Source organism: Pinus tabuliformis, chromosome 2_1, assembly GCF_031772625.1.
Source record: "Pinus tabuliformis cultivar Carrire ecotype Pingquan chromosome 2_1, CPIR1, whole genome shotgun sequence".
NCBI classification, from domain to species: Eukaryota; Viridiplantae; Streptophyta; class Pinopsida; order Pinales; family Pinaceae; genus Pinus; species Pinus tabuliformis.
The window spans coordinates 888085904-888111788 of NC_142299.1; the positions used below are offsets into that span (position 1 = coordinate 888085904).

Here is a 25885-nt window from a genome sequence, read left to right on the forward strand (position 1 = left end):
CTCGACGGAGTGATGGATCATGTAGTCCGTCACATCACTAACAGAGGGACTGCTAAGGAGATGTGGGATGCGTTGTCTACGCTGTATCAGGGCTTTTCCAAACAACAGAAGATGTACTTAGAGCTGAAACTGAGATTTTCTCAGATGCAGAAGGGGGAGTGTTTGAATCCATTCCTCACGAAGCCTCAGGAGTCCCGACATGAGTTATCTGTTGTGGGGTCTACCCCTAAAGATTCTGAGTTGGTTAGAATGGCCCTAAATTCTGTCTCAGATGACTGGAAAGTCTTTGTCCAGAGTATCCTGGGCAAGGCGACTTTGTCAAATTAGGATGAGATGTGGGTAGCTCTCAAGCAAGAGGAGTTGAGGAGAGACTTAGTCAAGTGTAAGCTTTACAGAAGCAGCAATAGTGGGTCGAAGCCCAAGGAGGAGGATGAGAATGCAACCCTTGTATCGAAGGGGTAGCAGGAGCAATGAAGGCAAAAGAAGGACGTCTCGAAGATAAAGTGCTTCAGGTGTGGTGAGATGGGTCACTACGCAACACAATGTCCTCTCAGGAAGAAGGACAAAGATGAGAAGCATGATCTAAAGGTTGCACCCGCGAAGATTGAGGAGGAGGATTTCGCCATGATAGCTGAGATACCTCCAGAAGGGGGGAGGGCTGATTTGGAGCTATAGTTCGAAGGAGCTACAGATGGGCAAGATCCTTGAGGAGCCCACCTCTTGGATAAATTCCTTGCTACGAGAGCCCAGATCAGAAGTAGCAGGATGGACTAGTGTCAGATGGTGCCGAGGAGTGTCGAAGAGACAGTTGCAGTGGCTAGGAGTGCCAGAGACTGAACAACATAGAGCAGAGTTGGCAGCAGTGCAGATGGCACAGAGCAAAGATCAGCAGCAACACAGAAGATTCAAAGGGTCAGCACAGAGACTAGTAGCAGTCAAGCTCCAACATTCACATGGTATCATACTGAACACAGTTAGTTCAGTAATTTGGGATGTTTTTTCCATTGTTGATGCAGTAGCAGTAGCAGTTTCAAGTACAGAGGCAGTGGGCAGTGCTAGCGGCAGCACGAATGCATAAATTCAGAGGGAGTTTCAATACGAATGCAGTATTGACAATGGCAGGGTCAGCAACGGTACAGATGTAGCGTTTGTGCAGTGGTTGGTGGACATCATGTCAGACATCAGCAGCACAGAGGGAGATGTTACAGAATAGAGTGATGCTTCAACAGGTTGCATTGCTAGAGCACATTCCTCGCTAAGGAGTGTTGATTTCTGGTAGCATCGGATGTGCTCTAAGTCTCAAATTTTGCAGGAGGCTTGGGCACATGTATTCCAAAGAACCCAAAAAATGTTTTGGGAAATTCCACCTAGACACAGTTTTATTGAAATAATTAATTATTTTTAATAGTACCGTAAGTCTAAACTTAGGAAACTAAAATAATTAATGGGTATTAATCTAACTGTGGGTGTAACTTCTAGAAGAAGACGAGGATCAAGAAGAAATGATCTTAGCCATTGATTAGCTTCTGATTTGGGCCGTTGAATGTCAATGAGAAGATTATTTGAGGCTTGAGGGTCATTTGGAAGATACACAAAGTGAGTTCAGAAGTTCGATTTTCTGAAGCAAAGAAGCTCCCTAGAGAATATTGATAGTGAGATTGTGCAGTGAGGGGTAGGGATAGTTTGGTTGGAGAGTCTTCTCCTGAGCCATGATATGCAACAGAGAGGTAGAGAGACACCAAAAGGAGGCAGCGCAGTACCCAGGAGAGGTTGACATTGAGCCAGAAGGGCTCACGCAGAGGCAGCGCAGTTCTCCAAGCAGAATTCTAAATTTGCTAAGGGCACTGACATTTCTAAATTGGGAGGGCTGGAAACTGCTCCAGAAGGCAAATCGATTCCTAGTTGAGCAGGTGTAGAGCCTTAGAGGATGTTGCAGGGCCCAGAAGGAGTAGCACAGAAATAGCTGGGGACACGTTGGTTCAACTGCCAGATCAACAGGGACTTGTCGGGTAGAGTGAGGTAATCTCACAAATTTCTTCTACCAGTTGTATTTCTCTGTAACTGGATTGATGGAAGGGAATCTAGAGTTGTATTCAGAAAACCACTGCATAATAATAGAACCCTCAGAGTTGCTGCACCGGTTTTCCTGCAATGGGTTTTTCCACGGACATTTGTCCAAAAATAACTTTCATTTGTGTGGTTCTTTCTCTATTGTTCTGTTCTTGTTTCAGCATTTAATTCAATTGGTGTAGGCTATAGTGTATGTATTTCGATGTTTGTCGTAGGAAACTGCAAATAACTTGGTTATGTAAATCTAACAAGTAGGAGAAATATCATCAGTGTTGCAGTAGGAATTCTCGGTTTAAGGAATTTTCACATTAACCAACAAACCTTCCTCCTCCACCAAGTCAACCTTTCAATTAGATACAACAACCTTCAATAGTCTCTTCTTTTCCAACATCTTCAACCTAGCATCAACCTAGAAATGTTGGCCCAGCTTCACCAGTAACTTCAGAACTTCAGCCTCCTCAACAACTGCATAATTTCAGCCCCTTCAGCAGCTTCACAGCTTTACACGTGTGGGAAAAAGAAAGAGAATTTCGACTTCTTATGGTTGTAAGAGACCTCCTTCTCCTACGCTATCCTTCTTCTTCTTCTTCCTTGAAATTCACACTTTTTCTGGTCCCAAAAGTTGCAGATCGAACTTGTTGTGTGTGAGTGACAAATGAGGTCGAGTTGCTGCCTTTATATAGTGATTCCGCTGCCCAGTTTAGGCCTACTTGGTGGAAAAGGCCTAATTGACCTATTTTACAATAAAATAAATTTCTTCTTTGATAAATAAATCCCAAGAAGGGTTCTTTACAATATGACATTGAAAAGGACACTTGACATAAACCTTAGAAGTCTTCAATGGAGACTTTGACCTAAAAACAATTGACCCAAGCATGAAACACATGCTTTAATAAGTCAATTTCTTTAATAATAAAATTTATTTTTCTTTCTTTTGATAAATACATTTCATTATGACTCAAGTATTGATCCATAAACTACCATGGATATTCCACTGGACAGTTTGTCACAACAGATCTAATAATATTATATTAAAATTTTGAAAATTCTACACTATTACAGTTTATTAAACTTTAAGATTTGTGGATTTAACTGTAATTAGTGCATGCATGCAAATGGAAATTATGCAAAAAAGTAGAGAACGAAAAAATAAGCACACACACACACACAGAACACAAGATATGCTCTCTAGGAAACCCTTTCAGGAGAAAACCCAGTTGGAAAGTGAGGCTGCTTCACTGTCTTTTTCTGTTCGGAAATATGGCTGCAGGTACAAAGAGGTAATGCCCATGGCCCGTGGGCTGCTACAATGCACATATCCTTTTTGTGTGATCTACCTCCTATCTCTCCTGGCTATCTTTGCTTAGCTATGGAGCAAAATGCTCTCAAAAGAATGGAATGCCTCTTCCTCCTAGTGGTCTAGTTATAACACAACCCGATAGCCTATTAGTGGTTAAGTTTGACTACATCAACTCTTAACTAGAATTACAAAGTAAACTCTTTTAGAGACTTTTACATCACAAACATGTGGCTAGCCCCTTTTCCATGAATAATGGGGGCTGACATCACATTCTCTCGAACTATAGGTGTGAAAACAATAAGGTCAACTTTTGAGTGACAACTTTTGCATACATACATTGATGCACTTCTTGCATTGTTGGGAATGTCTTTGTGTGTAGAATAGCATGAAAAGGTGTCGCGTTAAAGCAACAAAGTTTTACCTCCAAAAAACATCGTTTGATACCTCAAAACGCTCCTGTAAGGTTTCAGACCTTGTTTCGCCAAACTAGGTCCGCCAGTAAAAACAATCTTGTGAGTTGATTCCTCCACTTTTTCCACTCCAAATGCATCAAGATGGATGACAAACAATATAATGATCCAATTCGGATCACACCTCCCCATTTTGGGAGGATTTTGGTCCCCAAAAGCTTTTACTGAATGAGGTGAGGAAATTTTTCCTCCACCTTCTCTCTGGTGTACCATTTAGCTTTGCCTAGAAGTTGTCCCTTCAACCCAATCTGTCAAAGTTCATTCTGCCCCTGTCTTGTAGTTCTGGACCTCTTCTGCAAAACTGTATCTTCTGTCAACTCTGCCTGAGCATTTGGTGCCAAATCCTCCACAGAAGGTAGGACTTGTTCCTCTTCTTGATCTAGCATGGAAGGCTCATAGAGTTTCAAATTCTCTACATTCACAACTAAGTAAAAGCGCATTTATGATGGTAAATTGAATCGATAGGCATTATCACCCACATTTTTTAGTATCTCAAAGGGACCATACGTTAGAGCATTGATTTTTTTACCAGGCCCCTGCAACCTCTCCTTGTTCAACTGTAGCCATACTCTGTCTCCCACCTTCAATTTTCTGTGTTGATCATGCCTGGCCTTATACTTCTCCTATGACTTCTGCAGTGTTTCCTGTACCTGTAGATGGATCTGTTTGATATTTTCTATAAAATTTTCAGCCCTCAAAGCATCTCTTGTAAGATCTTCTCTCGCTCCTCCTTGCTGCCCATATGTAATATCCAAAGGTGAAGGTGGAAAATATCCAAAACAAGTCTCAACTGGGAACTTTCCTATAGAAGTGTGGACTGTTCTATTATAAGAATGTTATATATATACTAGATTTTCATCCCAGGTCTTTAGATGCTTCTGGTTGTATCCCTTTAGAAGCTGCACCAAAGTCATGTTGACTACTTTTGTCTGCCCATCTGTCTGTGGATGGAATGATTTAGATCTCTTCAACTTTGTGTCCATCTTCTCCCACAATGTAATCCATAATTCACCGATAAATCTTGCGTCCCTATCTGAAATGATGCTCCTTGGTATCCCAAAGTGCACCTAGACCTATACAAAGAGAAAATTTGTTGCTTTTTGTCCGTTGATGGTCTTTTTACAGGGCATCAGAACACACATCTTGTTGAACCTGTCAACCACCACGAACAAGTAGTCATGTCCCTTCCTGGTTGTCGGTAAACCTCCAACAAAGTCCATGGAAATGCTTTCCCAAGGACGAGTAGGTACAGGTAAGGGATGATACAGACCCTGTTTCCTATTGCTAGGCTTGCTGGTACAACAAATCATGCATCCTTTTATGAACCTAGCTACCTGCTCTTGCATCTTGGGCCAATACGCATACCTCTGCAAGTTAGCCACGGTCTTCCCACACCAAAGTGCCCTACAACCTTGGAGGTGTGAGCCTCTCTAATCAGTTGCAAACGCTCAACTTTAGGAACACATAGCTTATCCAGCCTGTAGAGTAACCCATCCTGGAGATGGTAGTCAATGGTGTTGTCGCCATCGTGCACATGACTCTGACTCTGCAACTGCTGATATGCCTCCTTGAAGTCCTCATCTTCTGAATATGCCTCTATGTATGCATCATGGGTGAATGGCTCCATGTGCATAAGAGTCCCCAAATCTATAATCTTTGATGTGGGTCGCCTTGAAAGCATATCGGCCAAGTTGTTTGTGCTACCCTTCTTATACTTAATCACCAAATGAAACTATTGTAAAAACACCATCCACTTGTAATATGTGGTCTGCTGTAGCTTACTCTGGGCCTGCAAGTACTGTAATGGCTGGTGATTTGTGTGGATTAGTGTCTCCTTTCCCATCAGATAGTGCTTCCACTTATTCACATCTTGCACCATGGCATAGAGCTCCTTATCATAGGTAGGGTAGTTAAGAACTGCCCCATGAAATACCTCGGGATGGTAGCAAACATGCCTTCCTCCTTGCATCAAGCCAACTCCCATAGCATACCCACTCGCATCTATGTCCACTTCAAAGGGCTGTTGCAAATTTGGTAATGTTAGAACTGGTGCTTCATTGATCTTCTTCTTTAGTTCTTCGAAAGCCTTCTGCTGACCTTTTCCCCACTAGAAACTCTTGCCACTTGTTGTTATGTCGTGGAGTGGTGCTGCTACCGCTAGAAAGGAGGCTATGAATTTCCTCAGGTACTGTGCAGCCCCAATGAAACTCCTGACCTCAGAAACATTAATAGACACCGACCATTTCATGATGGTCTCCATCTTGGAAGGATCTATCTTCAACTCTCCTCCACTGATCACATACCCTAGATACACCAAGGACTGCTGCGCAAACTCACACTTCTTGAGATTTGCTAGTAGCTGGTTCTTCTTCAATGTTTCCAGCACTTGCATCAAATGTGAAATATGCTCCTCCCAGGTAGTACTATATACTAGTATATTATCCAGATAGACAATAACAAATGAATCTATAAAAGGGCGTAGTATATCATTCATTAATCTCATAAACGTAGTTAGTGCATTACATAGGCCAAATGGCATAACTAACCACTCATACAAACCTTGCCTGGTTTTGAAGGCGGTCTTCCAGGTATCTTCTTCCTTGACTCGAACCTGGTGATATCCAGACTTCAAGTCTGGCTTGGTGAAATATTTTGCTTGCTGGAACTGATCTAGCAAATTGTCTATCCTAGGCAGGGGGTATTTGTTCTTGAGTGTGATTTTATTCAACGCCCTGTAATCTATACATGTCTGCCAAGTCCCATCCTTCTTCGGCATAATGATGATGGGTGACCCACATGGGGATGTACTTGGTCGAATGACACCCTGTTCCAGCAGCTGCTGTAATTGTTTCTTATTGACTCCTCTTCAGGCTGACTTTCTCTTAAAAATAATAAAACATACTTCTTGCTGGAACTCATCAATTTCTTGGCTTGGTTGACACTTACCAATGAAATTTTCGACTTGCCTTTGTGCACGTTGATGATGAACGATTTTCCATCCTTAATGAGCCGACACTGGTTGGCTCTGCTCATGAATATTGCATCGTGCATGTACATGTATGGACTCCCAAACACGAGTGGGCCTAATGGTTAAGAGCATGTGTTTCCTCTTAAGATGTCACAGGTTCAAAACCAGAGGGTGGTAGAGTATGTATGCCTTCGTAGACTTAGCAGTCTAATCACTCCGCGGAGGTGGGTCCCTTGTCCCACAAACAAGAGGGTCTCATACACCAATGTTATGTCTGACTTGGCTGTGACCTTAAAATTGGATGATGATAATAATAATACATCAAGGGGAACCACATCTAGATCTACTTCACCAATAAAATCAGCACTAATAGCAAATCTAATTTTGCACTGTTTTGTTACCTTCAGCTCTGAATCCTTATTTACCCATCCCAGTGGATATGGGATTGGATGATCACAAACTTCCAGTCCCAACTTCTTGATCAACTCTGCTGCAATGAGATTCGCCTGCAATCTTGAGTCAAACAGAGCATCAATCTTCTTCTTCTTGACCTGTATCTTTTTATGGAAGAGTTTGGTCATTTCTTTCTCTTCCTATTGCTAAAGGCTACTCAGATTAACCTCCTTTTGCACTGACATAGATATGATCTTCTCATCCACGTCTGAGTTGCTTTTAACTTGGTTGCTCAAATATGTGGCCATGAGATTCTTCTTCATATTATCTTTCTTCTTGTTCTTTGGGTTTAGCTCTGGATGCAACTTCCAACAATTCTCCTCTGTATGGCCATCAATGTTGCAGTGGTTGCAGTGGTTGCTAGGATCTTTGCATTGGTGTGTTGTGGCTGTCATCTTTTTATCTTTTCCCCCATTTTGCTTCTTCTTCCCCTCCTTAGAAGCTTCTTGTTGCTCCTTTTGCTTCGATCCACTTGATTGCACTCTTTTCAGGTCTATGCTCTCCAGGTATTGTGCCTGTACACAAGCCTTGTCCACCAATTTGAGCTTGAACAACATCACTTGCTCACGCAGATGGTGGTGCATACCCCCCAAATACTTGAGGAGTACATCTGGATTCTTTGGAGAGATACCCAACATTATAGCCATCTTTCTGAATTCTATGGTGTACTCCTGCACGCTTTGGCCCGAATTTTGCCTGAAGTAATGCCATCGGATCCACTGGTCCTCCACATACCCAATGGGATAAAACTGTGACTTAATGAGGGTTTTGAAATCCTCCCACTTAGTCACTGGAGGTTTTCCCTCCAACTCCAGGGTTTCTGTGTGGCTCTCCCACCAAGTCAGTGCATGGCCTTCTAATTTCACCTGTGCAAATGAGATCTTTTGCCCTTCCTCGATCTGATGAACGCTGAAATAAACTTCCAATTGCTGCAACTAGTGGTTTAGCTTCAGAGCATTGATCTTGTCGTGGTACGACTTGATATCGACTTTTGTTTAAATTTTGAATTGGGATTGATTCACGACACTCGAACTAGGTTGATATCTTTTGGGTTCTTTCTTTGGTTGGTTCTCTGTGTCTTCTTCATCTCTCGATCCCCCTTCTGATTTGTCCTCTGCATTCGAACCCCTGTCTTCTCCAAATATCCCCAAGTTATTGCTTAGGGCTGCCATGAGGAGGTTTAAATTGCAGTTTATATCCGCGACTTGTTGTTCGAGCTACGAAAACATTACCTTTGCAGGATCATGAGTTTCGTTTATAGATTCATCGCCCATGATTAGGGTTTTATGATTTTCGCCCCCACCGATCTAGATCCTTGCAATCTCCACAAAATACCTAAAGAAACTTGCTCTGATACCAAATGATCCATAAAATGCCGTGGATATTCCACTAGACAATTTGTCACAACGGATCTAATAATATTATATTAAAACTCTGAAAATTCTATACTATTACAGTTTATTAAACTTTAAGATCTGTGGATTTAATTGTAATTAGTGCATGCATGTGAATGGAAATTATGCATAAAAGTAGAGAACGACAAAATAAGCACACACACACACATACTAAACATAAGATATGCTCTCTGGGAAAGCCTTTCGAGAGAAAACCCAACTGGAAGGTGAGGTCGCTTCGCTCTCTTTCTCTGTCTTGAATTATGGCTGCAGATACAAAGAAGTAATGTCTGTGGCCTGTGGGCTGCTACAGTGCACAAATCCTCTCTATGTGCTCTACCTCATATCTCTCATGGCTATCTTTGCTCAGCTATGGACAAAATGCTCTCGAAAGAATGGAATGCCTCTTCCTCCTAGTGGCCTGGTTATAACACAACCTAATAGCCTACTAGTGGTTAAGTTTGACTACATCAACTCTTAACTAGAGTTACAAAATAGACTCTTCTAGAGTCTTTTACATCACAAACATGTGGCTAGCCCCTTTTCCATGAATAATGGGGGTTGATGCGACATCCTCCCAAACTATAGGTGTGAAAACATGAAGGTCAACTTCTGAGTGGCATAAAGTTTGCATATGGACTCTGATTGACGCGCTTCTTGTGCCGTTGGAAAGGATACTGTGTAGAATAGCATGAAAATGTGTAACACTAGGCGACAAAGTTTTACCCCCAAAAAAAGTTGTTTGATGCCTCAAAATGATCCTGGAAGGTTTCAGATCCCATTTCGCCAAATAGGGTCCCTCTGGTAAAAACGTCCCATGAGATGTTCCTCCACTTTTTCCACTCCAAATGCATCGAGATGGATAAAAAACAATATAATGATCCAATTCGGATCAAGTACAATTATGAAGATCCACACTAGTTACATTCTTCAACATAATGTAATCATGATTTGATGTATTTGATGAAAAGAGAAAAAGAAGTTTTATTATTATTATTTTGAAGCATGGATTTCATGCTCAAGGTTATCTATTTTTGTAGGTCAAACACTCATTGAGTGCTTCTAGTTTTTTGTCATTGAGTCAAGAAGTCAATTGAGTCATAGTCATCTGTAAAGACCCTATTAAGCTAAGTCACCTGTATGGGGATTCGGGATTCGACAGATATGGGGATTCAAGTGTGGGATACAGACACGTAGACCCCCTGGAACATGACACGTTCAGATATATATATATATATATATCTATATATATATATATATATATATAATACAATTAAATTGTGACATAAATGATAAATCATAATACATATTCAATTCATCAATTATCCAATAGGAGAAAGACAAGATAGTAAGATAAAGATACTGTAGTTTTCTCATTAAGTCATCAAAATTGTAGTACCCTGTTTATGAATTTACAGTAACCAGATAGACACGCATATAACTTTGAAAACAGTAATACATAAAATTGAAATCTGCACCTACCTGAGCTGCTTGCCGACTTCCGATTCCGCTGCAGAACTGGTAATCCTGAACTGCTGGCTGATTTGATTCAATTCTGAGATGGCCAATTCCACCCGACCAGACAGAGCAACTTGGTTGCTCAATCCAGAGAAGCTCTCCACAGAGGCTCTCTGTCCCTCCGTGCCCAGAACTCAGGTCAGTCAAGACTCTGCCACTGCAAGGTTACTTCTCCTGGTTTTTGCTGATCAATCCTCAATCCTCCTCCTGGTTTTTTCCTCCCTGCTCCCGGGTCAGGCTGCTGCTATAAATATCCCCCCTTTGCCTGGCGGTGGCCGCCCTCCCACTTGCAGCCACCGCCTCTCAGCATTGAAGTCTCTCGCGATATTTCCAGTAATAAATTTCAGTAGGTAGGGGGTCTTTATGAGTTCAGATATTTTTTATACGTTTGAACAAATGTGATATCAATGTTGGCACGCTGTTTCCATAGTTCATAACTTTTAATTTATATATATTCATAACATTCCTTAATACATGGTATATCTTAAATGATATTTCTCATAACCTTTATTTAATATATTTTATGAAGATTAAACGATTTCTACTTATAACATTTTATCAAATGTATGTTATAATTATTTAATGTTATATATATACTTATAACATTTCAAAATATGTTTATAATTATTTAATGATATATATATCTTTTAAATTATATTTGTAAGGTCTAACTATATATCATAAAGTTTAATGTATAGATATATTCATATATTATAAGGTTTAACATTTTTATTAATGGGTCAATTAGATGGGTTGTTACATACATTCCCCCTTCTGAAAACTTCGTCCCGAAGTTAGAGCTTCAGGTTCAAGGTTTTAACGGACATGCCCTTTCTTATCCAGGTTCCCAAGCTATTCAAACTCATCCTATCCTTCCTAATCTCTTCTGCTCCCATCCTATCCGTCCTCTACTAGAGTATGCCATGGCGTCAATTTACTGACCTAACCATTCATAACACAAAGGTAACAGCGTCGACTACACCGACCTGATTACCAGTAGGCATCCGGCAGTCATCATCACACGTCTAGGGGAGCGTGACTCGCACAGTCCTCCCATGACTCCAGGTTTCGGAGGATAAACGGTGGGTAACACCTCCACCCCTCCAGTAGTATCAGGGCTACTACCCTATCATAGAATCACTTTGAGCTTAACTGATCTGAGTTCTGTCATCACGTGGCCATCTCGAAAATTGGATCAATTATCTGCAATCATATTTTACCTGCCAGTTTACCTGCAATCTTACACTTACCCAGCATTTGTAAACTGTGCATCAGCATATTCGAAATAACTTATGTATTATCTACATATAACAGAATTTTGTTTATTTTCTATGCATGTATTCTGACTTTTCTATAGGTGTACTCACTTCCTGTCTTTTATTTCAGTTGCTCGTTTTGACATGCATAAACTAAAACAGATTTATATTGTTTAATTTCTATCCGAAGTAAACTCTTTTGACGGTCTTAACTTTACTTCAACATTTATAATTTAGTCATATAATCACACATATTGTTTTGGTATCCATGTACCAGCAGGAGTTGAACACATATTATTTTGGTATCCACGTACCAGCAGGAATTGAACACACATTATTTTTGGTATCCATGTACCAGCAGGAATTAAACATATATTATGCCGCAAAGTTTCATGTTTATCACTAATCATTCAAATGTTTTTGGTTCTCTGACAGAGGTGAAGTAAATATATATACTAAACATAGCGTATAGTTCTTCAAAATGGACATAAACTAGGGTATCTCTGACATATGTCCTCTGTATCCTCCCAAGTCGCTGACCCAGGACTATACTTGTCCCACTGGACCTTAACTTGGTCCACCAGACGGTTCCTCAGCTGCCGAACTCTACGTTCCAGTATACGTAACGGTTCGACCGTTATGACTCCCTCGTCCGAAACCTGCAATTCTTTCCACTGGATGTTATGAGATAGATCAGCTACATAATGTCTTAATACAGAAACATGAAATACATTATGAATTCTATGCAGGTGGGATGGCAGGGCAAGACGATAGGCAACAGGTCCAACTCTTTCCACGATTTTAAACGGTCCTATAAATCGGGGTGATAACTTTGTCCCTTTCCCGAATCGAATAGTACTTTTGTTTGGTTTGATGCGGACGAAGACCTGGTCCCCTACTTCATACCTCCTATCAGATCGGTGAGCATTATCATAACTCTTTTGTCTATCCTGTGCTTCCTTTAATCGCTGTCTAATCTGTCTGACCTGTGCTTCCATTTCATGGATTAATTCTGGTCCTATTATCACTCGATCTTCTAACCTGTCCCAACTTAACGGTGTTCTGCACGGTCTGCCATATAGAGCTTCAAATGGAGGCATCCCAATCGAACTGTGGTAACTGTTGTTGTAAGCGAATTCAACCAAGGGTAAATACTTTTCCCAGTGGGATTGCTGATCCATTACATACATCCACAACATGTCTTCAAGTACCTGATTTACTCTTTCAGTCTGCCCATCAGTTTCAGGATGGTAAGCCGTGCTTAAATTTAGCTGAGTACCTAAGGCTGTCTGCATGCACGTCCAGAATCTGGAAGTGAATCGCGAATCTCTATCGGATATAATCTTCTTAGGTACTCCATGATATCTGATAATTTCGTTTATGAATACTCGAGCCATGTCAGCAACATCATAAGTATCTCTTACCGGAATAAAATGGGCGCTTTTTGTTAATTTATCTACCACTACCAGAATGGCATTGTGTCTTTGAGAAGTAAGAGGTAGTCCAGTGATAAAATCCATAGAGATGGTCTCCCATTTAGACATAGGAATGTCGTGGGGCTGTAAGAGACCTGCTGGGTGACAATGATCTGCCTTTACCTGCTGACATTCCAAACATTTTGCAACAAATTGAGTGATATCCCGCTTCATGCCTGCCCAAAAGAAGAGTTTCTTGGTATCCGCATACATTTTCCCTACTCCAGGATGAGCACAATATACGGCTTTGTGAGCTTCCCTGAGGATGGTATCTCGGAGATCTTTATCATCAGGAATGTACATCCTTCCATGGAATCGCAAGATCCCATCGCTTTCTAATTCATAACCCTCGAACTTAGATTCTTTCGCCTTAATCCCCTCAAGACTTGCCCTCACTTTTAAATACCAGCTGTCTTTTATAAGGCGATCCAGCACTCGCTGTCTTAAGTCCACCTTAATGGGTATGAGAGAAAATATCCGGGGTCTCCTGCTTAAGGCATCGGCTACTACATTTTCCTTTCCCTTAATATATGATATTCCGAAGTCATACTCACTTAGGAATTCACTCCATTGCCTTTGCCTGGCATTTAAGTCTCTTTGGGTGAACAAATATTGTAGACTTTGATGGTCGCTTTTAAGTGTAAACTTTCGTCCAACCAAATAGTGTCTCCAGATCTTTAAAGCTAGCATTACAGCGGCCAATTCTAGATCGTGAGTAGCATAGAGTTCTTCATGAGGTTTTAGCTTTCTGGAAGCATAAGCTATCACTCCCCTATCCTGCATCAATACTGCACCCAGCCCTTGCTTGGATGCATCAGTACATACTGTAAAGTCTTTGCCCATATCAGGGACTCTTAGGATTGGTGCACTGGTGAGTAGTCTTTTGAGTTCAGAGAATGCATTATTACATTCCTCGGTCCACTCATACTTAACACCTTTACGCTGGAGGGTTGTGATTGGCTTCGCGATTTTGGAGAACCCTTCCACAAATCTCCGGTAATAACCAGCTAAGCCCATAAAGCTTCGTATCTCATGTGCATTTCTCGGTATTGGCCAATCCATGATCGCTTTTACCTTCTCAGGATCTACTGAGATTCCTTCACCTGATATGATGTGACCCAAATAATGAATCTTTTCCTGAAAGAAGGAACACTTGGACAGTTTTCCATATAACTGACGTTCTCTAAGGCAGGTCAATACTAGCCGCAAATGCTCCTTATGCTCTTCTTCATTCTTGGAATAGATGAGAATATCATCTAAAAAGACTTGTACAAATTTATCAAGATACTGACGGAAAACGCTGTTCATAAGATTCATGAATACGGCTGGCGCATTTGTTAACCCAAATGGTACCACAGTAAATTCATAGTGCCCAAAACGTGTCCGGAATGCTGTCTTAGAGATATCGTTTTCAGAAATCCTTAGTTGATGATACCCTGATCGAAGATCAATTTTTGAAAAGACAGAAGCTCCTTTCATTTGATCGAAAAGGTCATCGATTCGCGGCATAGGGTATTGATTCTTTACTGTAGCTCGATTCAAGTCCCGATAGTCTATGCATAATCTTAAGGATCCATCTTTCTTCTTCACAAAAATTACAGGAGCGCCCCAAGGTGAGGTACTGGGCCGAATAAGCCCTATATCGAGTAGTTCCTTCAACTGGATTTGCAATTCCTGAAGTTCTGGAGCTGTCATTCTATAAGGCGTTTTAGAAATCGGCTGGGTACCTGGCTTTAATTCAATAGTGAGATCCACTTCTCTTACCGGGGTAATCCTGGTAGTTCCTTTGGAAATACATCCGGGAACTCGGCTAACACCGGATATTGTTCTAAGGACGGTCCCTTTTCCTGGCTTACTTCGTGAACTGCATAAGCCTGACAACCCTTTCTTAAACAACGCTTCACCTGCATTGCCGAAATGAAGCGTAAGGAAATTTCTCTCTTGATTCCTTGAATTTGGATTACTTCTCCCTCATCATTTAAGCCCAAAATCCTTTTTCCATAACAATCTACCCACGCCTGGTGGGCTTCCAGCCAATCCATACCTATGATAAGATCATACGTCCCTAGGGCGGTGACATAGACTTTTAGTTTGGTCGAACAGACCCCTAGGTCAATTTCGCATTGATCCACACTCAAGCCCACGGTTTGGAGTTCTCCTGAGGCCATTTCCACTTGGTGGAAATCATTTTGTCTACGAGCTGCCAGCCCACATTTGTTTAATGCATATGACGAAATGAAACTATCTGTGGCACCAGTATCAAATAAGATTTTGAGTTTTACACCATTGATAATACCTGAGGATTCCACTACAGTGGATTGATGGGCTGCTTGGTCGTGGTCGACTACTGCATGAATTCTATGATCACTCCGCTTGGCTGATATCGGCTCCCTCCCATTGCTTTGCAGTATGTCCGAGGACGCTTCTGGGCAGTTACGCTGGAAATGCGGCCCCCCACATCCCCAACAATTGAGCTGTGCTGATCCTCTTGAATCGGGGTGTGAATTTCTAGAGAACGAGCCACGTCCTCCCATGTTGGTTCCTCTCGCACCCCTTCCTCTGCTGGTAGTCCCTCGCGATGCCCAAGGTCTGGTGCTGGATGATTCCGCAGCTATAGTGTTTACAGCCATGGGAACTCTTGTCCCCATACTTGGGGTAAACCTGTTACCGTAAGGTGGCCTCGAGCTACCTCCTCTGAAAAAGTTCCGGGGAGCCTTCCCTGGGAGTCCTGATTGTAAAGGCCCTGCTGGCCCTACATCCTTTTTGATTCCAAGGTGCTCTTCTGCATAACGGCTACATTCGACTGCCTCGGCTACCGATGATGGTTTCCACATACTTACCAAGGCTCTGATGCGGGGGTTTAACCCAAATATGAAACGTTCAGCTTGACGTTCATCAGAGTCTAAGTAGGGAATGTATTTTACCAGCTCCATAAACCTTATTTCGTACTCTTCCACCGTTTTACTTCCCTGAATTAGTGTATGAAAGGCTCTGGCTTGCTGCTGTTGAAAATATGGAGGTAAATACTTCGCTCGGAACCTTTCCTCGAACAGATCCCAAGGAACGTTGTCTGATGTAAGGTGTAGCTGCTTTTCCAGGTTTCCCCACCAAATCAGGGCACTTTCCTTTAGTTGAAACACGGCAATTTTTGTTTTTGCTGAAGGCGAATATTCTCTTAACCTAAAGCACCGGTTCATCCCTTCCAGCCATGCCTCAGCGCGTTCACCAGCTCGACCTCCCGAAAATTCAGGGAGTCTAATTTTCTGAAGCTCTCTAGAGATGTCTTCTCTCGATCCTCTGGGCTCCAAATTATGTGGTTCCGCTGAACTGGTGGCTGCATGCTGAGATTCCTCTTTGTTTTTAGCCTTAGTTGATTCCTTTAATGTTTCCAACAAGGCCTGCAAAGAGTTCATTATCACAGCCAACTCTGGCGCTTGAGCGTTTGATGTTGACTGCTGCCTTGGTGGTGACGAGGGTGAGGGGGATGGCGACGGTGGCGGTGGCGATGGCGACGGTGGCGGCATTAATGGTGATGATGCTGCCTGGTCACGTCGTCGTCGCTCATACGTCTTTACCATCGTAATGGTCCCTGTACAAAAATAAAATGTATATATATATATAAAAAAAAATTTGCGGCGGATAACCAAATTTTAACACACTAATTTCTTTGCAATTTCACATTTTAAACGGGTATAGTTTTGCTATTTTTACCCGCTAGGCGGATCTTACTGGTACCGAGGTCAAGGAGGGTGGCCACGCGACCTCCTTGTCCTAATGCAGGGTTTTCTAAAAATGAATAATGCAGAAGTGTATGGTTATTAGCCCCTAAGGTAGAACATCCAAAGTTTATTTACCTAACAACATCCACAAAATGAAATGTTAGATGTCTCGATCACAAGGTACATCGGTAACATACCCGTCATACCTTAACCTGACTATTACATTTAAGGGTTCATATATATTTATGTCTCGAATATATTACTGGGATGAGGATTTAATCCATAAAAAGAAGGATTGTTTCTCTTTCCTAGGTTTTAGGCATATACTTTTAACATTTTGCTTAAGGCATTATTTAATTAGTACATTTTCTATGTAAAAGGTATATTTTAAAATATAGAGATAGTAGTGAAGTTTAAACAACTACTGGGGCTTTATTACTTTTAAGATATTGAAATTTGGGAAAATGGGTTTGAAATTTGGGAAGCTGGGAGGGCAGGATCATTGACCAGGAAAGAATTCTGAAATATTTTACAACAGAACCTAATCTCTTTCCCAAAGAAACAAGTCAGTTCCCATGAAATCCTTTGGAATTAGCGACATTTACAACGGCATTTGATAATGACAAATAAGCCAAAGTTTGAGTTTACTACTGCTGGAAGAGGGCCGACTTTCTTGTTTGAAAGGGGGTTGACTCTTCTCTTGGTTGCAGACTGATATACATCAATTGTTGGCTGAGTTTCGGGGTCCTAGAGGCTGAGCATATATGCTGATAGAGGCTGACTTTCCATCCATTCTGCCTGCTGAGTACACACTGGAGATGGGGACGAGTATCCACCCGTAGCTGGATCGAATCACTCGAGTATATACTGCTGGAACTGACTGAAGAGGACTAATATATATTGCTGTATTCAACTTGAGAAGGACCGATATTCAGATAGTTATCTTGCTGGAAGAAACACACCAGTTCTCCTACTCTTGTTATTCGGAGTGTATATTTGTGCCAATAATAAAAAAAAACATTATAATATGGAAATTATTAATAATATTATCATGTTTTTACCAAAAAATTGAGAATAAAAACCTTCACATAAAAAAAATTCAAAAATAATAAAAAAATAATGTTAAGAGAAAATAATTTAACATATCAAACAAACAAAGTCGTATTTTCCAAAATTAATTTACCTATAAAATAGTATAATAGATGTGAGGTTGATTTCATCTTAGTTTTTAAAATATATATAACATAAATTCAAAATACATAATTATAATTGTATATGATATAGTTCTATGAACACATCCCCACCCGGGCAATATGTTTTTCTAAGTTTAACACGAATACACGTTAGATATAAATATTTGCATTAATAAATTTTATACATTAATCGATCACTTGTCGTTATAGATGACCTAAATATCTATAGACTGAGTTTAGACTTACTGCTATAAATTCCAGGATCTCTCACAACATAAGTATAAAATAATTGGCGTCATCAAATCCGTGGGTGTGCAGATACAAAATCGATAAGATCATCAAAGTCAAAACAAAGACGGTTATTTTCATATTGTCTCATCAATAATAAACCAAAATTAAGGATTTCATTAAAAACATGAAAAGACTTTATGGTTACCACATTCTCTTTCTCATAGTGAGAATAGAACGCGAGACCTCCCAATCTTCATGCTGACGCTTAAAAATTACGTTTTATCTGTAGCGCTAGTGTTACTTTAATTGTCGCAACACAGAAAAATAGTTAGATATTTTTAGAGTAATCACGATTAGAATGATAGTGAGAATCGAACGCGAGACCTACCCATCTTCACCCTGACGCTTAAAAATTATGTTTTATCGCAACACAGAAAAATGGTCCAGAATTTAAAGTAATCACCATTAAATTAAATTGGCTCAGAGGGGTTTTAATAATTGGAGCAGAAACAAATAAATAGCCTTTCATTTTAAATACCGACAAGAGGAATTTGAAACGTCCACGCATTCCACCAGGCCGTAAAATAAAGACTTGAACAGTTCGCATTGAATATAAATTGATGAAACTGAACAAAATACCAGGTTTTCTCCGATTCCGACTTAGAGGAAGCCCGTGTTTGCTAAGATTGCATCAGAAGGGCCGTCCTGACAGCCACGTGCGTCAAATGCGAACCGCTGGCAGTTTTAATTGGCGACTGTGTAATAAACATTTTAACCGCAAGAAAGGGACACAATTTATCTTACGGAACCACAGCACAAGCAACTATGCACCGCGAATTTGAAGAAAAGGAAAAAAAGACGAGCAGCGACAAAATCGTATTATAATACGCTACGGAATATTACTATAGTTTATGACGTTTCTGAAATTTCTTTTGTCTGCACTAAAATCGTTCGACGGGGTTTCGAGCGAGTGACCCATGCAACCGCTAAGTTTTTAACTTATCACAGCCAACCAGAGCACTAACGATTTTAATTGCGTGTTTAAGATGTAGGCCCGAATCCTTTGCAACCGCAGGCTGTATGCTTTAAGTACCGAAGTTCTTGTATTGGGGATGACTTAATATAGGGTTTCCGGAAATTGACCAGCCTGTGAAGGGAATAAATATGTGAAAGGAAATAAATATTTTCGGACAGACAGGGATTTATACGAAGTTCACGCTGCGTAGGGCCTGTGAGGTCCCGAAGGTTTTGAACGCAGCTCTGATACCATGTGTAGTACCCTGTTTATGAATTTACAGTAACCAGATAGACACGCATATAACTTTGAAAACAGTAATACATAAAATTGAAATCTGCACCTACCTGAGCTGCTTGCCGACTTCCGATTCCGCTGCAGAACTGGTAATCCTGAACTGCTGGCTGATTTGATTCAATTCTGAGACGGCCAATTCCACCCGACCAGACAGAGCAACTTGGTTGCTCAATCCAGAGAAGCTCTCCACAGAGGCTCTCTGTCCCTCCGTGCCCAGAACTCAGGTCAGTCAAGACTCTGCCACTGCAAGGTTACTTCTCCTGGTTTTTGCTGATCAATCCTCAATCCTCCTCCTGGTTTTTTCCTCCCTGCTCCCGGGTCAGGCTGCTGCTATAAATATCCCCCCTTTGCCTGGCGGTGGCCGCCCTCCCACTTGCAGCCACCGCCTCTCAGCATTGAAGTCTCTCGCGATATTTCCAGTAATAAATTTCAGTAGGTAGGGGGTCTTTATGAGTTCAGATATTTTTTATACGTTTGAACAAATGTGATATCAATGTTGGCACGCTGTTTCCATAGTTCATAACTTTTAATTTATATATATTCATAACATTCCTTAATACATGGTATATCTTAAATGATATTTCTCATAACCTTTATTTAATATATTTTATGAAGATTAAACGATTTCTACTTATAACATTTTATCAAATGTATGTTATAATTATTTAATGTTATATATATACTTATAACATTTCAAAATATGTTTATAATTATTTAATGATATATATATCTTTTAAATTATATTTGTAAGGTCTAACTATATATCATAAAGTTTAATGTATAGATATATTCATATATTATAAGGTTTAACATTTTTATTAATGGGTCAATTAGATGGGTTGTTACAAAAATCAAAATGTGTTACATAGGTAGTGCAATGCCAATGGCAAATAGAAATAGAAAATACAAAACAACTACAAGTATGCAAGCCTCAAGGCCGTAGGTAGCTCATGAGTCATCAATCCTCATAGTCATCATCCAAATTAGCATCACTATCCTCATCATCATAGTCACCATTGCTCTTCACCACTGCTCTCCTCTGCTGCATCCTCCTCCCTTGTATCCAAAGTCATATCTGCATTTGCTGGTGTGGAGGATGACCCCTCTATAGTATCACCATCATGAACATTGGACTCTCCTAGCATTTCTTTCCGCTTTGGTAAAGGCACATTTGTACAAGCTCCAATTCCACAACCTGGTAAAGCCAACAAATGACCTTCCACACTGAAATGTGTGCTCCTGAAAGTATTGTGGCAATAGCTGCATTTCCAACTCACATTTCCTCCTCCCTTCACCTTGCTAGTTGGCCCTTGCTCTCTTGTGACATATTTCCTCAAGGGATATTTGTCACCTTGAGGAGGAAGCATTTGAAGTTGTTGTCGCAGCCCCACTTGCAATAGAGGGAACACTTGTAGACCCTGATGAAATTGGGAGAGGAGGGGTATCTTCAATGGGGACATTCTTCCCCTTCCTTTGCCCCTTCCTTGTTGTCCTTGATTGAGCTATGAATGCTGAAAAAAGAAAAAAGAAAATGCACAAATTTTTAAAAGAAATGCACATGCAAACTTCTGTAATAAAAATGCAAAAAAAAGAGAGAAAATGCACTTACCTGTTGTTTGAATCTCCTTAAAAATGCTCCCACACCCTTTGCTCCTTGCTCCCAAACACCCTTAGTAAACCCACAACAAAGTAACAAGTGAATGTGCAATTAGAATGGGGAAATATGCCTTTATAATGCCGCACGGGTTCTTGTTTTTCGGATTCATGTCCTAAAATCGGGACACGTTCCGGATTCAAACGTGTCCCGATTTTCGGACACGAATCCGCCCGAATCATGTCTGATTTGCTGGATTCGGGACGCATAGGGCCTGGGGGACGAATCTGGTTTCGTAGCTATTAAAGCATATTGTATCAAGTCAAAGAAATTTTTTGTAAATTCAAAAGTGTCATAAAGACCCTCCAAGACCTTGTCAACAAGCAATAACAAGTCGGCCTTGAAGGAAGAACAAGTTGGCCTATTTAGGGCCTCCAAAGAAGACTATATATAAGGGAACCTCCACTTCATTTGTGAAGAGATATCCATGTTCGATCAAGGTAGAAAAACAGACCTAAAAGAAGAAAAGAAGGAAGAGAACACATGAAGGCGAAGGATGGAGTTTTTGGGACTAATTTTGGACTATTCCATCCACACAATGCAAGAAGAATTAGGACATCGATTTTGTTACAGCAGGTCCAAATTGCAGTCACCACAAGGAGCCTAATCTAGTGTCAAAAGAAGTTAAGTTTGCTGGCTGAATTGTCAAGGAGGAAAAGTCTGACCAAGCAAAGGAAAAAGGAGGCAAGTTTCACCATTTTCTCTCACACGTACCAATCTAGAATTTGCAGAAGAGGCCAAAAGGTGCAGGTCAAGAAGGCCGAAAATTACAGTCAAGAGTGCAGGTCTGAATTTGTGAAGTTGAGGCAGCTTTGAAGCAGTGTGACTTGGGTTGACGTTGTGAGAAGCAAGTTCTTCAAGGAGAAGTTTGACTTGGTCTTGGAGGGGTCTTTGACAAGGGTCTTAGGTCTTGGAATTCATCATCTGAACATTCTATAAGAAGAGAATAATTCTTGTGGGTTTTCCTCTCAGGAAGAGAGATTTTGGCCCTGGCTTATAGCCTATATTTTGTTTCCTCGTCTCATTGTTCTTCATTGTTTGGTAGCTGTTCGATGATTAAAGAACACTATAATAATCAACTAAAGAAGAGCTAACTACAAGTACATCAAGTTAAGAAAAAGAACATCACAAACAGTTATCAAAGTAAGAGAAATCACCTAATCTAGCTGCCCCTAGATTTCTCAACATAGAGAACCACCAAAGTAAAATAATCACTTTACATAGATCTATAAGCATGGTCTAGTAAAATATACCACTAGTACATCACAACGTTTGGCTTATCATGATACATCAAAAAGTCCTCTAAAATCATGAAGGCGCAACTGATCATGGATCAGCAAGCTCAAAATCTTCTCAAAAGAATGTGTAATAGGATTAACTCTGATGCTAGGACAACAGAGCAAAATATGGATTGCCTTGAGGCAAATCTGAGGGGAAACATGTTGGAAGGCCTTTAAATAAACTTCTTTGATGTGAAAATGTTATAATAATTTGCAACAAACGTTATTGACGAATGCAAGCATGAGTACATTTAAAGGAAATATATGAAGCCCAAGGAGAGATGAAATACTTTGAGAAAAGTTTGAACATTTCCTTTTTGGGAAATAAATTATTCTCTGCTGGTTGTTGTTCAAGACTTCAAGTATTCATCTCATATAATATAAAAGATAAAAGATTAGCTTATGTTCACAATCAGCAACTTATTATCATTATTGACAAACACCATATTATTCCTTTTTTTTGCAGAGATTTATGCAGATCCCAACCATACCTCATTCAATGCTTTGAAGTTTGTTTCTGGTGTTTTTACCACTTTCACTCCACGGGTATGTCATCTTTAGCAAACATGCACTGCTGTCCGTATTGTGATAAGGAATATTTTGACAAGACATTCTAGGAAATAAATGTTCTATGATTTCATGTTGGTACAGTAGGAAAGTGAATCATTTGCAAATTCTGTCCTTTCCTTTTATGTAAGATCAATTTCAGTATTGTATCCCATTTTTTTCTTGAATTTCTTGGTATAATGTATTACCCATTTTTCTCAGTTATAGATGGCTGTGAATTGCCAGTAATCTCGTTAAGTATCAATCAAATATAACTAGGATTAAACCTGAAACTTTGAATCTCCATCGAAGGCTATTTGGTCATTGCAGGCAGCTACAAAAATAATTGAGTCATATGTTGAAGGATATCGTCAAGACTGGGGACTATCTTTCCAAAAAGACACAGTGAGTAGTGGTGGCTGGTAAGTTTGTTGCTTTTGAGTTTTTATAAATAAATTTGAATCCAAAAATGCAATAGTTTTGGTTTTGGTCATGTATTCTTGGGAACTATTGTTTGGAAGATGCAGAGGTTATTTTAGTCAGAACATCTGATTATTATTATGAAAAGCCGTCTTATATTCATATCTAAATAATAATTAATAGATTAAGGAATATACATCATTGATTCATAACATGAGTATTCAGGCTACCCCTCCCTACAAATTTAATCAGAGCCAATATATCCACCTTTGTTTAAATGTCAAGAAAGACTATATCAATGTTGTAAACATTGGCATCAACAAAAAATCAACTACAGCCTGCCAAACAAATATTTTAAAAAATTGATATATAAGATATGTAAGTCTAAGATAGCAACTAATCTTGAATGGGTGTGTGGGCAGGGAAGTTGGGAAGGGAATCATTCTAGAATTTGCATTGATTAGATGTAATGTTGCCATTTTCTGGTTTCTCTTATGATGCAGTTAGGGTGGATTTCCAGGGTTGGTGTTAATTGGGTCACAGGAGTGAGATTACATCATCAGTGAGCCCAGAGTGTTTTGGAGGAGTTTTATGGGGTCAGATGGGGTTCATTTACTGTATTTCATCATCAAGGTCAGTTTCACATACTTCGTTCTTGGTTCCGTTGCATTTCGACGATTCTTGTGAAACAGGGATATTATCAACATATTTTAATTAAATATGCTAAAGGTGTCATTTGGGGAGGATTATTAGGAGAAACACCTTAGTATAATAGCTCATTGGAACCGAAATGAAGAAATATATAGGATGGGGTGATAAAAAGTGACTTTCAATAGCTAGAGAGATCGTGGAGACATATTTACCATTTTCTGAAATAAAGGTGACTTAAACAAAATAAAATAAAAAGTCACTTAAATAAAATAAAAGGGAGAAACTTGTTAATTTTCCAATATTCTACGCTGTTAGTAGTTACAATCACTTTAGCCCAATTCATTTCTTTAATTAACAATCAATTTCAACCTTCCAGAAACAAATAGCAATTGTAGATAGAACAGTAAGTGCAATGTACAACAGAAGACAATCAAGAGCAATAGGAGACACAAGATTTTTCAGCAAAGAGATTACAATTATCCAATTCACCAACCGAGAGTCAAATGTCAACAACTTTGACTTTCCAAAAAATCAATATCCAAAATCTAGTAAATGAGTCCAAGAGTCAAATCTGGTCAAACTGTCATATCTAGTCAAAGTCAACAGTAGTCAACAACAATAAAAGATGCCCTAACTAGTGATAAGTCGATGGTCAAACAACCTCCAAAAGAGCTCAGTCAAAGACAAAGTACCCGACCTTCCTTGCTGGTCAAAATGAAGTTAAAATAATCTTAAACAACTTGGTCAAATAGCTAAGAAGTCAGCCTCATTAGGGCATGTCGTCCTCCTTAGAAGCCTATATATAGGAGGGAACTCGACTTCCTGTGAACACACACTCACTTCTCATCATCCAAGCGAAGGAGAAGCAGAAGACAGGCAAGCGAAGAAGGATAGAGGGATGAAGGATGAATTTCTAGGGTTATTCCTCTCTCTCTTTCTCTCACACATGCGAAAGGAAGGCTAGGATTTTGTCGTTGCAAGGTCAAAGTTTTGGAAATCACAGCAAGAAGGTCGAAGAAGGGACTCTTAGGTCGCCTATAAGCCTTGTTACCCATCATTTTGTGGGTGATATCCCTAGGAGAAATTTTTTCTCCTAGATGGTCCTTAGCCAGCAGCCAACAACCCCTTGCAGTCACCAGCGAGCTCATTGTGCGATTTCTCTGCCACTTGAGCCAACCATGTGGTCCCTCACCCATCTGCCATGATCGTATGTTTGAAGGTGGACCTCCCAAACCTAAAGGTTGTTAGTTTTTGGTAGCATCAAAAGTGCTCTAGCCTTGAAAATTGGTGGAGAGGCTAAGGCACATGAGTTCTAAAGAACCAAAAAACCGTTTGGTGAAATTCCACCCGGATTGTATTTTATTAAAATAATTAATATTTTTAATGGGGTTCCTAAGTCTAAACTTAGGGAAATTAAAATATCAATGGGTATTAATCAAAATATGAGTGAGAATGATCTAGAAGGCAGATCAAGTCATGTTTTAATCTTAGTTGTTGATTAGAGACTTAATCTCGGCTATTGAAAACTCAACATGAAAAGTATAAAATGGAGACTTGGGGTTCATTTGGAAACACACAGAGAGATTGAGGAAATTGATTTTCTGAGGTGAGAAGTTCTGAGGAGGAAAATCGATTAGGGAGATCTTGCCACTAAGGGGCAGAGAGAATCCGGGAGAAGGACTTTCCGGAAAATACAGAACAGAGAGGCGGAGAGAGCTTGCAAAGAGGCAGCGCAGTAGCCAAGAGACCTGACGCTGAAAAGCTTCCTGTCATGCAGAATAAAAAATTGTCGGAACAGCCAAAACTGTCAGGAACTGTTGGGAGAGTTGACGCAGAGGCAGCGCAGTAGCCGGGAGAGCTGACGCAAAAAAGTTATTTGTCATGCAGTGTCTAGAACTGCCGAAACTGTCAGGAACTGCCGAGAACTTGTGGAACTACTAGGAACTGCCGGAACAATTGGGAGAGATGATGCCGA

At 40.2% G+C, this 25885-nt stretch overlaps 1 protein-coding gene across 4 annotated transcripts in view; it reads left to right on the forward strand.

Moving 5' to 3' along the window:
- Positions 1–25885, forward strand: part of LOC149203496 (Thioredoxin superfamily protein) — a 459228-nt gene that overhangs the window by 192790 nt on the left and 240553 nt on the right. For 2 of the 4 annotated variants that reach the window (XM_089400196.1, XM_089400198.1), the window contains exons 6-7: positions 22760–22839; positions 23152–23261. In XM_089400196.1, coding sequence (XP_089256322.1) covers positions 22760–22839; positions 23152–23261 — 190 coding nt within the window. The remainder of the gene's footprint in view (positions 1–22759; positions 22840–23151; positions 23262–25885) is intronic. The other 2 variants (XM_089400200.1, XM_089400197.1) reach the window with 1 other exon arrangement.